The 18857-nt window shown below is 40.2% G+C and overlaps 1 protein-coding gene and 1 long non-coding RNA gene across 2 annotated transcripts in view; one reads left to right on the plus strand and one right to left on the minus strand.

Annotated features, from left to right (window-relative positions):
• The window catches only part of ANO3 (anoctamin 3), a 2087603-nt gene that overhangs the window by 1316950 nt on the left and 751796 nt on the right, over window positions 1–18857 (plus strand). Inside the window, exon 13 of the mRNA XM_069623502.1 lies at window positions 13638–13698. Coding sequence (XP_069479603.1) covers window positions 13638–13698 — 61 coding nt within the window. The remainder of the gene's footprint in view (window positions 1–13637; window positions 13699–18857) is intronic.
• Window positions 11893–18857, minus strand: part of LOC138503630 (uncharacterized) — a 58592-nt gene continuing 51627 nt past the window's right edge. The window contains exon 4 of the long non-coding RNA XR_011279678.1: window positions 11893–16972. This is a non-coding gene — a long non-coding RNA (uncharacterized lncRNA). The remainder of the gene's footprint in view (window positions 16973–18857) is intronic.

An 18857-nucleotide genomic window follows, 5' to 3' on the forward strand; every position in this document is an offset into this window, starting at 1 on the left:
TAAGATCTTCCTCCAGAAAATTGCTTAAAATTTCGTCCAATTTTTGGGTAGTGTGTGGATCATTGCATCACTACCGTATGTGATTACCGGGATTATTTTCTGTCTATAGAATGTTATAATTGGTTTGAATGAAAATGTACCATATTTTCGGTGTAAAAGGCATCCCTGTCTGGCTAGTGATTGGGTTTTCGTTTTCACAGTACCAAACCATTGCTTTTCTGTTTTGGACTGGTTTAGCATGATCCCAAGGTATTAGAAGGTTGTGACTTCTTGTAGAGAGATGTTATCAATAGAAAGTTTTAGTACTGGTTGTTTCTTAAATGGGAGTTTTACTAAGGCCATGACTTTGGTCTTTGTGGTGTTGATCTTTAGTTTGTTAGTCTTCGTGTAGGTTCCCATAAGGTGTAAACTATGTTGTAATCCTGAAAATGATTTTATCTAGCAGAATCATGTCGTCTGCATAGAATAGTGCTGGAATTGGAACAGAATTCGGTTTTGGCGGATTCAGAGCCGTGTCTTTTAGATGATCTTCTTAGTCTGCTGTATATAGATTATATAAGGTGGCTGCTAGAGGGCAGCCCTGCTTTAATCTTTTCGTTGTCGCTATCAAAGGAGTAGTTGTACCATTCTTTGTGAGTCTTACAGGGATTGCGGTGTTAGAATATAATACATTTATTGGCTCTAGGAACTCTCTTGGACAATTCCAGGCTGCTAGTTTTCCCCATAATCGTGTTCTTGAGATAGTCGAATGCCATATGTAGGTCTAGGAAAGCAGTATATATCTGTGCTTTCTTTTCTATTGCTTAATTCTTGATCAAATTCATTAACAGATTCACATTTGTTCCTACATTCGGAGTAAATCCCGTCTGTCTCACTGCAAATCGGTTTGTGTTCGTGGCCCATTCTTTGAGTTTTTTTGAGGAGTAGTGCGGCAAAAATCTTGCCTAGTGGATCTAATAATGCAATCGGCTCAAAATTCTGATGATTATCTCTTGGTCCTTGTTTGTATATAGGGACAATTATCGCTGTTCTCCACGACGGTGGGATTGTATTTTATTTGTTGATGGTTTCTATAAGTTGTATCATGAAGAGGATCCACAGGTCTGTATTTTGTTTTAAGATTGCATTTGATATGCCATCAGGGCCCGGGGCACGTGAGGTGTTCAATTTGCCAAAGATCTGGTTCAGGTCTTCCTTGTCGTAGTCGATTTTCCAAGAGTAGTTCGCGGTCTGTGAGATCGGAGGCAAAGTGGTAACAGAATCGTTATAGATGTTTGTGAAGTGGTCTGTCCACTTTGCATAGTCACGTTTGTTACCAGAAGCTGTTTATTGCGGTCATTGTTATTCAGAAGATTCCACAGATGTCTTGGATTGTGGTTCTTATCGGTCTTCAACATGGTTTCCGCGTTGTTTTATAGTAATATTACGTGATATGACTTCCTCCAATTTGTGTACCTTTGTTTTATTTGTTTCTTCTGTGAAAGGATTGAAGTTCCGTTTACTGGTTTTAATTTGCAAATATCTTTACTCATCTCTTTTTTTTTTCTGAGTGATTAAAGTGTTATAGTGGTGGTTATGTTGATGTTAGTTGGATTTTGTTTGTGAGGTCTCTTAATTGTTCCTCAGTTATTCGCAAATTAACGATTATTGCCAGTGACTTCTGCCTGTATACGGAAATAAGTCTTTTTTGGTTGTGCAAGTCCAGAGCCGTTAATAATAATTTGGTTATGGTCGCTTCTTGTTGATGTGTTGATTACTGTTTCTGTGATGGAATCAAATAGATGTGGTGACAAATATACATAGTCTATTGTTGCTGTTGCCTTACCGCTGTCCCATGTGGATAGGGTTTTACCCATCCCATCTTTTGGATGATCGACTTGTTTAAGGTTTTGAGTGGAAGTTCCTTTGTGCCATTTTTTTGCACGTGTAGACAGTTCTACATACTCCATCAGTTGGCTGAGTTTATTGTATAGATGTATATTTAAATCACTGCAAATAATGAATTCAACATGATGATGTTCTACAATTGTTTGATCGATAGTTAAGAAGACATCGTTCAGAAATGTACTATTGTTTAGTGTTGCAGGATTCCAGTATAAGTTCATAATGGATATTAATCGCTCATGGCTGTTGGGAGTGGATTCTTGTATTTGGATAATGGTATTTTGTATCCATGAGTTGATGTTATTACTAGATACAATTGTCCATTGTGGTAAGATTTGAATTAATGTTAGAAGTCCTGATGCTGGTCTTCCCAGAGTACCTTTTATTGCAGGATTGAGGAGAGTGATAAAGCCGTTGCAACTAGGTCATTTGGTTAGCCGCGTTTCTTGCAGGCATACTATAGTTGTTAGTTTGAATTTCGTTGCTGTCTGATTAAATAGGTGGATGTTACCACCTGTGTTCCAACTACATAGTGACCAGTGAGTTATTCGTGGCTGGTGGTTATGATACAGATGATAGATCTTGGGTAATATCACGGTCTTCAGTGTAGTCTCGATAGAACGGGTGGTTCTTGTTGCCTTGATAGAAGGAATCTTTTGATATCATTTCTTGTGGTTCTTGATGGCCAGGGACCCTGTAATGGCGGTCATATCTTGTGTGTAACGGCCATTCACTCTCTCTGTTCTTAAATGGAAGAAGGTTTGAATAGTTATTCCACTTTCTTGGTCCATCGGATGTTGTCTCTATCAATGCTGAATTGCAGCTGAAGCCCTTCAGTTTGTGCGAGTATTTTTCCAGTGTCGCACGATCCCATAGCTCAAGTAGGACTGGATCCAGTTGGGTGTGATCTTGGAAAGTTATTTAATATCTCGCGTTGAGATCATTTTGAGCTCGGGTATAGCCTTTAAAAGTAGAAGCATGTTGATCCGATTCAATATCAGTCATTTGTTTTTCAATCTGTAATATATATTGGGTTCGATCTAAGATTGGGTTAATTAAATCTGGGTATCTAATCTGGTTCTGATTTCATAAATCATCGTGTTTTGTGATCCTTTGGTTGGATCGGGCTGTCTGATCGTGATCAGGCATGTGCGTCCTTTCATGCGGACTCCCCAAATAGGACTCTCAATGTTCTCTAGTTTGTCTAGATGGTAATAAGCCATCTACATGCTCTTCGTCAGTTGTGGTTCCGTGGTTGTAGAGATTTCATCTAGTATTGAGACATCTGATATGTCCTCGCATGTCAGGTCCAAGCTCTGAGATATAATTGCGGTATACTCATCCACGATAATAAGACTAGATTTGTTAAATGTAATATGTTGATTGTCATCTTCTTCATGATGGTCTGTATGTGTAGTAAGATCCAGTAAATCATCTGTAATGATTGAAACGTTCTGATCAGTTCCATTTGGCGGTTCAAGTGGTTGTTTTGAAATGTTTCCTTTCCACTGGTAAGGCATTGGGTTTCTTTAGTCGACTCGCAGAGGGTACGGAGTGAGTGATCGAATATTTCGTTGGCTGGCTTATTCCGCGTAGGAAGGGCCTTGAACCATTCTGTCTGATGCTTACAGGTTTTTTTTTTTATTTTTTTTTTTTATTGGTGGCTTTCCTATCTGTGCATTTGTAACTTTGGATCCTGGCGTGAAAATTTGGAAATGTTCCGCTCTTGGGAGACTTTCTGTATTTATATTTAAAGGAACTATGGTAGGTTCCAGAATTTAAAATTTATCGATACTTCCAACTGGAATGTGTACTTCTCTAGCTGGTGCAGGTCAACTAGGTAGGTTTGTTTGTGTGTCCGGTATCGTTCTAGAGGCAGTCAAATCCAATGGCTGTAGCTGTGGAGGTGGTTGCATCCAAGCCATAACGTTAGACATGACTGTTTTCTTCTCTATCACCTCTTGCAATTTCGCATAGTCTCTGTTGTCACCTCAACGATTGCTCTGCTTCAGAATCCAATCTTTTTTCGAGTGTTGCTAGAAATTTCTCGATATATACCTGTTTTGTATGATTTATGGCTAACAGTGTGGCTTGGTCTCGAATAGCATCCTTCGAATCTTCTTGTAATTTAAGAAAAAGTATCATTGATTGCGATACAACTGCTATCAGCAGATTTTGTAAGTCAATCATAGTTGTTGGAATTCCTGGCTGATTTGATCGGAGGACAGATTCTCAATATGCGGATCCAGATTATCAGTTTTCTTGGTACAAATTGATGCACTTGCTTTCTGGATTTTTTGATCAGCTAGCGGTGTGTAGAAGGATTCTTGAAAGTCATATGAGAAATGTTTTGGAGGGCTTCTTTCCTCAGTTTTTGATCTTTGCTTTAGATAATTTGTTGTTTGGGTAGTTTGTGGTAAGGTCAATGTTGTTTCTTGTAGTTTCTTTTCCTTCGACATGATAGAGGGGCAATGGTTATTGACTGGGGTAGAGGTAGCTTCCGGGCATCTAAGTGAGATGTTGCCAAATATTGCTTTCCGTTTCTCCACGCTATTCATTATGGACTCAATTTCTGTGATATCAAGTGAGAGTCTAGCAGCTTTAGTGGTATCTTTAGATGATAGGTCATTGGCTTTATTTTTGGTTTGTGGTATATTAAGATGAGTCCTAAGCCATTTTAGTTTTGCTAGTCCAGCTTGCTCTTTTTTGGCTGCTGTTCGATGTGGATTTTGAGATACTGAACATGCGGGAGTGGATATAGATGGAGATTGATTGGAGCATTCCTCTGAGTGGTGGATGATAGCTATAGGCGAAGGATCCTTTACACTGACATCTAAATTCTTTTTGACTGTGGTGGTATAGTTCTTCTGAGTAGTCTCAATTGGCGGTTCTTCCGCATTTGTCTCTGCCACCAAGTTTTGATGCAGGGAGGGATTGCATAGGGACATGATACTGTGTAGATTTCCAGTATCGTTAGGGATGGATTGCTGTGTGAACGCTGTCTGTTTGTTCACTTTTCCATTGCCAGCTTTTGAAGCGCCTTCCTGCTTACTCGCTAGAAAGGTTGCAGGCACCTCAGGTTCTTTGTTACTAGTTGTTATAGAGTCATCTTTATTAGTAGATGTAATTTGCATTTGTTCAGTTTCGAAGGTGCAATCCTTTGTTGCGGGTATTGGGCACCAAAATGGGTCCACGTTTGTGCCTTGGACGCATGGAGGCTCTTGGTCCAGATGAGTTGTGTTAGATTCTGAATGTTGATGTGGGTATCTTTTATGCTCCTTTGTCTTTTGGTTTGGAACTTGAGAGTTTATTTGAAGAAGCTCTTGGTCGATTAATCCCTCCGGAATGGGATGGTTTGATGGCACACGCTTATGTTTCTTTGATATAGTTTGTTCCAAGGTCAGCTGTTTTAGTTCATTCTGGGTGTGGGCAGGGGAAGAGCCTAGTTTACAGCGTAATCTAGTCTTGGGGCCAGATATGATTTTAGGAGACTTCAAGGACATGATGTTGCTTGCCAGCTTTCAGGGGACGGTAGTATCTCCAGATGCAGGCTGGTAGCGAGATCAAAGGGCGCTAGCCCCGTAGTTTCTCGCACACAGTAAAGAGGTCGTCTTGAAGTTTGGTTCTTATATACAAATTTGCTGTAGTTGGGTAAATAAGGCAGAAGAGTGCTAGAATGAAGATCAGATGCCCTGCAAGGTCTCGCTCGACAGGGTCTTTCAAGCTGGGGAAAAAGGCTGAATGTTCAGGTGGCGAAAGCAGATGACATACCCCGCAAGTTCCTGTACACTATGTAAGTATCAGATCAGAACTTAGCTGTTCAGTGGTAGTAATCGCCTGGTTTACACAGTCTGCAGTGAGTGAAAGTTACTTGGAAAGTGCGTGAGATCAAAGAGCGGATGCTCTGCAGTCTCTCAGACGCTTGATAAATGCAGTTGAACCGTGCGAACTCAAAGGGCAGATGCCCCGCGGTAGCTGAAGAGTTAATTGAAGGGCGTGTGAGATCAAAGAGCAGATGCTCCGCAGTCTCTCACACGCTAGACAAATGAAGCAAGCGTATGAGATCAAAGGGCAAATGCCCTGCAGGCTCTCGCACAGCAGGCTATTACAGATTGAGTGAAAACAAAAAGTTAAAGTATCAGAGGCGAGAGCGCCACGTCCCAGACACTATACAAATATCGAATTTGGATATCGTGTAAGATCAAAGTGCAGGCATGCCACAATCTTTCAAAGGGTAATAGATTAACGTTGTTAGCAGCAGTAGATTTTGGCGTAGGCGAGTCTATCAATTGAAATGGTTTATGGGCTGTGTATGCATTGAGGGAAAAAGCTTGTAAAATCAAACGCGAGTGCTTTTGCAGCGTTCACGGTGCAGCTTCCCACTCATTCTCAGTTTTTATTTGTAAATAAATCAGGACTTTTCCAAAGAAGGTCGTTGAGGGTAGGAAGCTATGCCAAACATGTGCAGGGGCAGCGTTGCCAGTAGATCAGTCTTGGATACGTTGGGGGCGTGAAGCGGCGTGTATATTTTATGGCTTTGGATCATTCACTGTGTCTCCCCAAAGAGTCTCCAGGCCGAACAGGCGCTAGTGGCCGGCAGTTATCTATTGCAGGGGACAGTACGGTGAGATTTCTCAGAGGGTGCCGTTCCCTGCTCACTGATCAGTCAACCCAAGGGGCCGCACAGTGCACCGGATTTCCACCCGAGCGAGGGGGTTTGGTGCGACGTGAGAATCACAGTAGGTATGGACCAAGAATCGGTAGTATCTGGGAATATAGATGTTCTGTGCAGAGTGAATACATGTCTCTCAATGTATCGAGGCAGCTGTTCACAAACATGGGAAAGTCCAGCAATGGTGTATTTTAAATGGACGCCGTGCACATATAATGTCAATCTTCATTTGTGATACCAGAAAGAAAGTTTGTATTATTGCTCACCTCTTGATTGCAAAAATCCTATGAGCTCGTGCAGAAGCTCACGGTGGGGCAGAAATGAGCGCAGCAGGCCGCAGGAGTCCCGCTGAGCCCGAAGACCCAAAGACTCTGCGGCCTGCTCTGCTGCAGGAAGTAGCTTTTGAAGTGGTGGAAGCTGAGTTTCCGGGCCAGTAGAGGTAGAAAGAGGACTAGAGGTTTGTTGTCAGTTCAGCATACAGTTCACCTCAGTGGGAAATCCAATAGCCGGTTTGAAGCAGACACAGACCCAAAGACTCTGCGACCGACTCCGCGGCCCGCCCCGAGGCAGGAAGTAGCTTTCGAAGTGAGGAAGCTAAGTTTCCAGGCCAGTAGAGGTAGAAAGAGGACTAGAGGTTTGTTGTCAGTTCAGCATACAGTTCACCTCAGTGGGAAATCCAATAGCAGGTTTGAAGCAGACACAGACCCAAAGACTCTGCGACAGACTCCGCAGCCCGCTCCGCGGCAGGAAGTAGCTTTTGAAGTGGTGGAAGCTGAGTTTCCCGGCCAGTAGAGGTAGAAAGAGGACTAGAAGTTTGTTGTCAGTACAGCATACAGTTCACCTCAGTGGGAAATCCAATAGCAGGTTTGAAGCAAACACAGACCCAAAGACTCTGCGACCGACTCCGCGGCCCACTCCATGGCAGGAAGTAGCTTTTGAAGTGGTGGAAGCTGAGTTTCCAGGCCAGTAGAGGTAGAAAGAGGACTAGAGGTCCGTTGTCAGTTCAGCATACAGTTCACCTCAGTGGGAGATCCAATAGCAGGTTTGAAACAGTCACAGACCCAAACACTCTGCGTCCGACTCCGCTTTATGCATCTGACCCCTGCATTTCGTGAGGGACAGTAGACCAAATGATGTCTTCATTTTAGTGTTGCGGTATAACTTGCAATTGTTTGGATACATAGTCCATACTCCACAGTTTATTTGTATTTTACGTAATATTTTACATTTTACAATTTCTTTTTGTTGGAGAACAGTGCAAGTATTGCAGTAGGATACATTTTTCCTGAGCAAGTCTTTTTGGAACAATTGCAGCTTCTGTATGTCATTCCTTGGCATTCCAGTGTACATTTGCTTATAATGCTAAACAGTCGACAGAACTAGAATATGAACTATTTGATTTAACTATCTATGTTCTCATTATTGATTTTAAAGTGAATAATAGAACTTCATCTCAGTTTATTCCAAGATTTTACACTGTATCTACAGGTGTAGGTGGAGAGCCTTCAGCGGCTAGAACGATGCATGGTTGGTGTTGCAAGTCCATGGAATGCAGCGGATAATATCCATTTTCTAAACGTTTACCTAGGTGCTTCTGTGATCCAATCTTGAATTGTTATGAGACATATTTTTACCGTTTATGATTGTTTGTAAGGTATGGATTCCTTTTTCTACGTATTATGCTTGCTTGATTGCGTGTTAGGGCCTGATTCATGGATGTGTAGTGCAAAGTGACTTTGCACTGCCAATAAACACCTTGATTCACAGAGAGGTGCAAATACATTTTTTGCAGTGCAAAGTCACTATGCACTGCAAAAGTACTCTTTGCACTGTGAATTAGGCACATTTAGCATGGGGCAAAGAGTACTTTTGCAGTGGAAAGTAACTTTGCAGTACCAAAATACACTTCGCACCGCTCTGTGAACCAGAGTGTTTGTTGGCACTACAAAGTCACTTTGCGCCGTGATACATATTCCATGAATCAGGCCTTCATTTTTGTAAGAGTGCTTGCCAGCCTCCTAGGTGGGCAATGAAAAACATAAACATGACATGATTACAACAAAAAAACAAATGATGCACAAATAGAACAGGATTATGAAAAGCTAGTAAAAAGTTAAAAAGAGCCCATTGTGAGGAAATCCTGACTCTCATGTAGGCCTCTGGGTTTGTGGTCCAATGGCAGGTTTAGTAGCCATTGTGTAACTATTCAGACTTTGTGACAGTCCAAAAGCCCCACAGATGAAATACCAAGAAGAGGAAGATCACAACTGAGAAGGAACATTCAGGAAGATCATATACGGGATGTGGTCTATTGAAGCCAGACGGCTTACGTTATAAGTTATAAAAGAGCCAAATTGACCTCTCTGAATTCCAAAGTCCTGCAGTCTCCTCTCATCCCAAACTAACACAGCTGGTTCAGTGATATTTAAATGCCTTGTGAGTTGGGAAGACAGTGAGGGAAACCTGCAGAGAGGGCTGGGGATGCAAACGTGTGAGAAATATCTCCAAGCATTTGGGCAAGGACTGCAAAAACTCTGTTCGATTCCACCCAAGTCAAGGAGCTACGGGAAACTGAGCGGGGATCGTGTCGTACAGAGGATACAACATATGGGAATGGGAAGCCTGTCATGTACATAACCTGTGCTTATGATTACCTGATGTCCCTGCTGCCATCTCATCTTACAGTCCAAGTCATGCATCTCCCAGCTCCACCAAAACCAAACCTTAATGATAAGCATAGGTCAGACTTCCCATCGAGAAGTTCCCGGCAAAACCATACAACAACCATATTGCTGCATATAATTCTTTCCATAATGTGCTTTTCACAACCTTTTATTGCCATAGGGTGGTGGAATGAAATGGGTGTCCTGTCCATCACCCTCATCTTTTGTGCTCAGAGAGGTAGCATTGCAGATCACATCATCCACACAATAGCTTTACCAAACTACCTCAAGATTCCAACAAACACACCATGTGTGACCTGCAACAGCCCAACCAGAATATGGGCTTACACCCGCTAAAGGAGCCTTGTTGAAAAAGAAGTGATCAAACAAAAAGAGAAGATTATGATTCAGGATGACAAGCCTCTGAGGAATGACACAACACATTTAAGAATGTCTACATTCACTCCAATAATGATGTGGTGTAAGCAGTTCAGCTGAGTTTGTCTAGCACATCAAACTCCACTGCTAAGTCGAGTAATAGCAAGGTGGATGACTGTTTACCATCTAGTGACTCTGACTCTCCTGCTGTTCTCATTATACTTGATGTCTCTTCCTCATTTCACACAGGCACAATTTTATCCTCATGATACTCTTGGTATATCAGAACAGGCACTGGATTGGTTAAACTCTTTCTGCAGAGGCTCTTTCTCCTCCTCCGCCATTCTCTCTACATGTGGTATTCCCCAGGGCTCTATCCTGTCACCTTGACTTTTCACAATCTACCTTGCACCACTTGCTCACCTGATCGCTGCCTTCTCTCCTCATTTCCAGTGTTACACAGATGGCACACAACTCTTCTTCAAGCTCCCCTCTTCCTCTTCTTCCTCTTCCTCTATAATCCCTGACTACCTGTCTGCTATTCAGCCTTGGTGCACCTCCAATGATCTCTGTCTTAATGTAAGTAAGACTGAGATCCTTCCTACCGAGACACCTTCTCCCCATTTTCTTTGTGCACTCTGGCCACCATCTTTGGGCTATCCCTCCCCATCTTCATCTGCAGCAAGAAACCTTGGAGTCATCTGCGACTCCTCTCGCTCCTTCCTTCCCCACTTCCTGGACCTTGCCAAGATGGCCCATTTCCAACTTTGCCTCCTCAGAGGTACTGTTTCTTTCCACACTTTTCCCCAGAAAATCAAGATCTCTGGTACTCTCTAGGCTGGACAATTGCAACAGCTTTGTCCTTAATGCACCCTCTTCCTCCCTCCAGCGAATCCAGAATAGGGCTGCGAGAATTATCCTTGGCCTCAAGCCAAGGGACTTCATCTCTCCACCCCTAAAATCTCTCCACTGGGTCCCGGATGCTGCAAGGATCAAATTCAAATCCCTCTGCATCATCCATAAAGCTGTCTGGGGCTTGGGACCATGCTATCTACAACTTGCTATCATCAAATACTCTCCCTCCAGATCTCTCTGATCTTCTGGCTCAAACTCTCTGCTGTCAAGTGCTTCTCCAAGCAGTGAGCGGGTGGCCTATCTCTTTCCTCGCTGGCTCTCCCCTCTGGAACAGCCTCCTCTACATCTGAGCCAAATCTACTCAATTCCACTTCTCAAGACTTTTCTTTTCTCCTCCTCCTTCCCCCTGACCACCAGTTTCTGAGATTCGTAGCCTGGGCCCATGTGTCCTTCTGGGTGCTAGCCTTCTGTCCAATCACCTGCAGCCTCCGCCCTCCCCCTGCACTTGCCTTTGGGCACCCACTGGCCTGTGTTGTCTCACAGGCCCGCACTTACTGTACTTGAAGGTGACCACTCTCCTACCAAGGGGTCACTGCCTTTCACTTACCATTTGCCCTGCAACTGGCTCTCTGGCACTTCCCGCTCTGTGACACTTCTAGCACTTACCCAACACCCCTGTCCCTTCTCTCTCTCTCTGCACTTGCACGCTCTGAATGTTCACAAGGCCTAAGGACTGCCTGTGCCTATATTGTCTTGTTTTGTTCCCTTGTTCCCTCCTCTCGGCGCTTTGAAACACAATCTCTTGATGTATAAGCACCTTTTATAATTACCTGATTGCCATAACCTGCTTTTGGTATTGCTTGATTATATGGGAAGGACCACAATCATCCTGATTAAAATACAATGTTTTCGAACTTCCTGTCCATCTACAGTACATTTTGATGTGGAATCGAAGGCATTGTGGCCTGCACTACTAGGTCCATAATTTACCAATTTTCAGAACACTGTATTGCTATTTCTAAAGGATAGATATTTAACTATGTGTCCAAACTCTCCCCCTCTCCTCCATACACATATTCTAGTGGTCTATTGTAATTGTTTCTCTTACCCTTACTTTCCAGCCTTTTAAGATATTAGACAGGATTTTGATATAATATGATTAAAGCATGTTCACATTTGTCTTAAAAAATATATTAATTCCAATTGTGTATGTTTCTATTGCAATGTTTAATTGGAAAAGGCACACATGCCTTTTACCAACAAAAATCTCACAATAAAAAAGCAAGTATACATATTCAAGTAGCATGCTATTTTGTTTTCAATTGACTAGCAGGTGCATTATTGACATTTATTCAAGGAATATATTGCACTATATGTTATAAAGTAGGTAAAAAGAAACCCAAAAATAGGTTAAGAGCCTTTGAAAAAATAAAGCACAACTTTTACATCGCATTAAGATTTGTTTTATATTTTTAAATAGCATTTACATCATAAACTTGTTCAAACTACAATAGTCATTTAAAAAATGTACAACAAATGTATCCTTTATGGAATTGGCACTGTTGGCAGATGCCTAGTTTCACCGTGAATGACACACCATGCTGTTTGCTAAATGTAAAAGGGAAGTTTATCAACTTTCAATTCTAATTTATTGGGCACATGCTGCAAAGCCATATTTCGGACTCACCCAATTATGATTGGGAAAAATACCCATTAACATAATGTTTAGGGGGAGACAGGGGAGTATATCTACACATTGACAGCATAGCTTTACAGAAGAGGACAACAGAGAATACCAGTTCAATTTCCTATGTTTGTAGCTTCATAGACGCACTTGAAATTGCATTAGCATAAGCGATTGATTCTTTTTGTACTGATTTTAGTGTGCAGATAGATGAGTCTGATTATCTTGCAGAAATTGTGACATTCAACAGGACTGTATTCCTAGCAAAAACTCAAGCAAATAAAAACAATCCTTAAAAGAATAAAATGTGTGGTAGCCTTGCGGGTGTTTTTAGTGCTCTTAGGAGTTAGACTTTGTGCAGAGATGAAAAAAAAAACCCTTAGCATAATATACGGATATTATAATCTTGAGATGTTAGTCATAGGAAAGGTCAAATAAATAAGGGAGACCACATTACAACTACAAATATACATTTAATTGGCAAAACAAAAAGGAAACACATTTTTCCAATAAAAATAGCATAGATGCTATTAGCCATTTTTATATTTGTTTCATATTCATATTTATGCTTCTTCATTTGTTTTTGTTTAAATCAGGAACTTAGAACTTGTCTGCCTAACATTTAAAGACAGATGTAAGCAGGTATGGTTATTGTGAGGTTTTGTCTAAAGCAGTAACTGCTGTTCAATATATCCATTATACATAATAACCAGAAGATTCCCCTCGCCAAAAACTGCCCAACCCAAATTCTAAATTAAGAAAATAGTCTACAAATGTGTTTGTTTTTACTTTTCTGGCACAGATAAGGATACAATGAATTTGTTCATGTTTCTACCATTTTGGACTAAAGGAAACCGCAAATAAATATATTAATAATCCATTATTAGTAAGTGTAGTACGAAAACTCTGTTTAGAAGCACAAGCAGACTATTTGGTATGTAGCATTTAATTCAAATATAAGAAATGGTTAGAAAATAAAATTGTTCCACAGCAAATACGTGATTGACTCAGTATTCACAGGGTATTGGTCAGTGGCAGATGAAGGATTATTATACAATTTATTTTGCATTATGTTGTCGTTTCATGAATGAAATTATTCTGAATGTCTAAGTTATTCACTATTGTTAGGGAATATGGTTGATTTAAAGAAGTAATGTTGCTGAATAACAGTCAGACAGCGAGACGCGCTGCAATAACACATTGGCCGGCATGACACGGAATTCACCATTTGTAATGCACAAGCAACGAAAGAAATGGAAAATATGCACTTAGTGAAAACCAATCAAATTAGATGTTTCCACTTAGTTTTCTATCTGCCAAATGGTGGAATATGGAAGATGTATTCACCAACACCTAGACATACGAGTACTTTGTTAGCTTTGTTCATTCTGATTGCACTGTTCGTTCCAGCGACATCCTTGGAATCAAATGTCAATCTTTATGGGTGACAACGTTATCAAAAAACAATATTATTAAATAAACTTTTTTGTTTTCCTTGCAGGTGACACATTTATTTGACAATGGAGGAACGGTCTTCTTTGCAATTTTCATGGCAATATGGGGTAAGTCAACATTGGCTTAACTACAGTTTAATCTCTTTTTAGATAAATTGCATACTCAGAGCAGCTCAACAAACGTTAATGCACTTTTGTTTTCTCCTTTCCGACTATTCAAGTGGACAATGTGTGAAGCATCTGGCTACACAATCACATTTTAAGAGAACGTGCTATGTGTGTGTGTGTGTGCGTGTGAGTATGTGTGGTTTTAAACCAACAGTGTAGCCTTTCAATGATACAAAGGGCCTGATTTACAAAAATGTTTTAACATGGGAAAATCCTATTGAAAACCTCTTTGTAAATCAGGCCCAAAGTTTGTATGAGTGAACAAATTAGGGTAAACAAGATCCTCAAAGTTTGTGTCTGCTGGTACAGTGGACAAAACCATGATCATTAGAATAGAATACATATTTAGCATGTTAAGATGATAAGGCCTTCTATGGAAGGCATGATGGCATTTGATTATTAGATATGTTAATTTGTATCGACCATAAGGAACTCCATTTGCTTAGGACTATAAGCAGCAAAGCCACACACCCTCCCCCCACACACACACAAATTATGTAGGACATTGGTCTCCACTGATGACTCTCCAGAGTCTTAACCCAAGCATTTCTTTTAAGAAAACCACAACAGAAAATGTAATGGACATCGGACTTGACGCCCCCGGAGATAGCAGGGCACCTTTTGGAGAGGATTGCAACTTCTTTGCTATTCAGTGATTAGTTTCTGGATTATTGATTTCATGGCTCATGTGTAATTCTTTAAAGTAAGGAATCGTGTGTTGTGCTTTACACACTACTAATTATGTGTCTATTGAGCAGATTTGGAGGAGGAGTTTGACATTTTATGACCATTGATATTGTGTGTATTGATGCCTCTGAGAAAATAAATGTGTGGAAGTAGTGGCATCCATTTTTCTTTAACTCAGCATACACCTTCAAAGAGTCTACTGTTTTCAATCATACCATGTGTATGGTGTTCAACATGAGCTGACAGTTACTGTATTCACATGAACTACTATGCTACTTCTAATGTTCTATAGGTTGTTCACTATGTGGCTAACATGTCATCAGATATCTGAGAAAAACGGGTTTTTAACATCCTGGGATTACCTATGTACAAGCGTTCCTGTATTTGCAATATGTTCATAGATATATCATTGTGGTACTTCTATAGTACCCTTCAGAGATCCTGAACTTTTAGATGCATATTTTATGAAGAAAACAAACTCCTATATGTATATTCAGTGGAAAAACACAAGTCTCTACTGTAGAAGCATGATGCATTTCTCACTGGGGCCTGAACCAATAAACCTCTGAATTTCTCAAGCCTATCCAGTGAAGCTTCGGACTGCTGATCAACAGCTGGTTGATCCACATTACCAAATGGTTTAGCAGTGTATGGCCATCTAAGTTTTAACTGATCTTTCACCTCTCTCTTCTATCTAGTAATAACTCTAAGACCATACATGGCCCTTCTTAGATATTGAACAATCATGTACCAAAATGCCCTCAACGGACACTTCACAAATTGGAGACAAATGATTTTGGATTGTGATACAAAAACTTCTAACGGGCATACTATTGATGAGGAGCTTGATACTTTTGTTGGCACTTGGATCTTTTAGATTAGGTGATCATAATCATGTGTCTGTTTTTCTTCTGTGTTGTTTTTAAATTCTTCTGTTTATCATCTTGGTTTATATTGATTGAGTTTGTGAGGTGCTTTTAGCTCATAATATTGCATTTATGTATTGTTTGTAATTCTTTTGTACAGTTGGTTTGGTAACCAGGCATATCAGGCTGTATATTTATTATAGTGTGCATTAAGCTGTGAAAAACGTCTGTACTGTTTGCACTATGCACTTTCTGAGACCGTTTTTGCACTTTAACAGTCTGCTTGCACTGAGATTGCATTAAAGTTCACATTGCTCATGTTTCTACTTTGCACTTCTTGATGGCTGTTTTTTGGCTCAGGTTTTCAGTATTTGCTTGCACAACGCCCTTTATCAGGCACATTCATGTGCTTTTTAGCATCAGAATGTTCTGTCTATTTGCCAGGGTTTTAGTAGTATTTTCGCCCAAAAGCACTGTATATTATTTTCTGTTTTTAAGTGGAGTACATATTATCTTCCTCTCATATTTTTTCTAATATTTGTGCAAACACAGGCTTGGTTTTCATTTGTGTAAATGGATATCTCCTTTGGATGCTAATCAGTTTTGTATGGGTGCATGTCATTCTTCATGCACAATATGGCTACTGTGTTTTTATGCACTAAACTGTGATGTTGTAATGTTCTAGTTTTATGAAACTGACATAGGACTACTCATGTATTTATGTGGTCGGGTGCTATTCACTTTTCTGTGTGATCAAGCACCAAGACAGTGCAAAATGAGTGCTTTCTGCTGTCCCTTGAAATTGGATTATAGAACAAAATGTTATGATCTTTATTTCTCGACATCCTGTGATGTACTGATTTTGTGGTCTCCTCTGTGCAGCTGCTTTGGATTTAGAAAACATAATGAATACATTATACATATGATTGCATTTCAAAGAAATATCCTTATTCCATTTGCATGTTCCTCTGTGCAGCTGCTTTGGATTTAGAGAACATAATGAACATTCCAATCTAAGCAATATGGTGCAATGCAGATATTACTCAGGCCAATACAGACCCATACTGTATTTGCAACTGTAAGTCAAATGCTATAAAATAGATGAATTACCTCCCTTTCATTACAATTGAATGACTTGCCTTCTAGGAATACAAACCTGAAGAAGGGTTACACATAGTAGACACAGACCAACAAAAAAGGACCTCAGAGCATCTTTCCACCGCATCTGTGTCCAACATTGATAATTCTCTCGCTCGGTATCAAGTCTGGTGCACTGTTTTCTAAGCAAAATGCTTGAATGATCCACAAGGGAAGTCTTTGTAAATAATAATACAATAAAGGAAATATGGTGGTTCAACGCAGGTTTGTGTTCAAATGGCATTATGTTTTAATGCAGTGGTTTGCTTACCACATTATGTTCAAAGTCTTTCTGCATGAAATATACATGCAAGCATTGAATCCATAAAGCCCATCAATGAACTACATTCTTCAGAAGTCTGATTAGGCTGATGGGTTTCTAGATGGGAGGTTATCCATTGGAATAAAATTAAGTGTGTTTCCTACTGGGTGGTACTCTGTCTCACCCACCACCGTAGGATTGTGGTAAGAGGATGCACCATACGCCAAATCATACGGTCCCACTGAATCATCTAGTCGTAGAACTGAAAGACACAAGCGAATATTAAGAAGACACAACATATTAATTACAATTCTGAATTCATACATTTAAGCTATTACATATCATTCAATGTATCACTGATTATTGAAAATATTCTGCTCAGAACGTCAGGTATAAGTCTGTAATAGCATGGTTACATATGCAAAACATACATTTAGAAATCTTTAACAAGTCGGACTGGGTAAAACTGGAGGATGTAGATTGTCCACTCATTTTGAAAATGTGACTGAGTGTGTTGACATCTGAATGCTTTCTTCCTTAATGATCATAATTAGTGTGTTCCTTTAAATACCTATGAACACTTTTACAGGGCATGCCCCTACATCACTTTATATGGAAAGCTTCAAATGATACAGATCTGGCTTTGTAAATGTAGTGTATACGATTCGTGTTTTTACTTTCTTTTTTTAACATCCTACAGAGAAAAACAGCCATACCCTCTACATTTGGAAAGCCAGACCCACTGTTTCCTCTTCATATTGTCTGCCAGCCTTTCTTTGTGCTTCAATTTCCTTAACTATCATCTATCATGCAGTCTCTAGAAATAAGACTGGTCTTATTTACCTATTTGTGAACTCTTTTATTTGAACTGGACACTACCACTTTCTTTCTGTAAAGCATGTTCTGTTTTTACATAGGATAGATTTCAAAGGGTTAGGTGGAGAAAGTTGAGTGAATGGAAGATATCGTTATAATAAGCATGATCTTCGTGACTTTGACACTTTTCAGAAATTGTCCTTTATAAAACAATTATTTATACTTTTGAAAAATGTGTTCAGTGGAATATCGATACGAGAAATCTGACAACCTGTTTTAAAAAAAAGAGATGTCCACCTAAGGCTCCACCACTGAAGCAATGTTGTTAAACTTCATCTACTCCAGGGACGCAAGAGTGGTTTTTCTGGAGGACTGATTTTACCTTAAAAAACGTCAATGGTGGAATGGATTGTTCAGATGGTGGTTCAGTGATATATTTTTATCCTGAAAGTTATTTAGAAAACAATAGAATGTTTCTTTTTTTTAACAAGTACTTCTAGGTTTGGACAATATGCTTTGCTCACAGAAGAGTACAAGTCAAGTTATGTCCGTTAAACTTCCTCTCACAGCCACTGGTACCCTACTACTTCATCTTATTTACCGGAACCTGGCCCCACCTCTTCCTTTGAGGAGACATTACTTTCCTCCTGACCCAAAATACTAAACCTGGCTCACAAATGATCTTGTTGGGAGACTTGAATTAGGCCTTCATGACCCTAACGATGCGAATTCCACCACCCTAGAAAATACAATCTCACAACTGGGCTTCAAACTTTCATTCATTAACCCACTCACAACAAAGGTAGAATCCTGGATTGGCTGGCAGACCTTATTTGCACTACTACATTAATAGTAAATACTAGTTAATACTAAACCTGGCTCACAAATGATCTTGTTGGGAGACTTGAATTAGGCCTTCATGACCCTAACGATGCGAATTCCACCACCCTAGAAAATACAATCTCACAACTGGGCTTCAAACTTTCATTCATTAACCCACCCACAACAAAGGTAGAATCCTGGATTGGCTGGCAGACCTTATTTGCACTACTACAATCCTCAATAATGTGCCTTGTGCTGGTCTGACCACCACTGCATCACCTTCACCATAGATTAAATAAATGGTTCACAGCTGACCTAAAACTACTCTGCAATGCCAACAGATCCTCCAAAGCCATCTGGAGACAAACACCCTCAATCCTGAACAAGGAAAAGTTCACCACTGCCAGTACTACCGACAAAGTAGCCATACTCAGCATGAAAAGTGAGATCTAGAACGTCAGAATTCAGAATGCTAAATCCGGCACAAAAGAGCTTTTTTATCATACTAA

Source organism: Ambystoma mexicanum, chromosome 11, assembly GCF_040938575.1.
Source record: "Ambystoma mexicanum isolate Mex_15411 chromosome 11, UKY_AmexF1_1, whole genome shotgun sequence".
NCBI classification, from domain to species: domain Eukaryota; kingdom Metazoa; phylum Chordata; class Amphibia; order Caudata; family Ambystomatidae; genus Ambystoma; species Ambystoma mexicanum.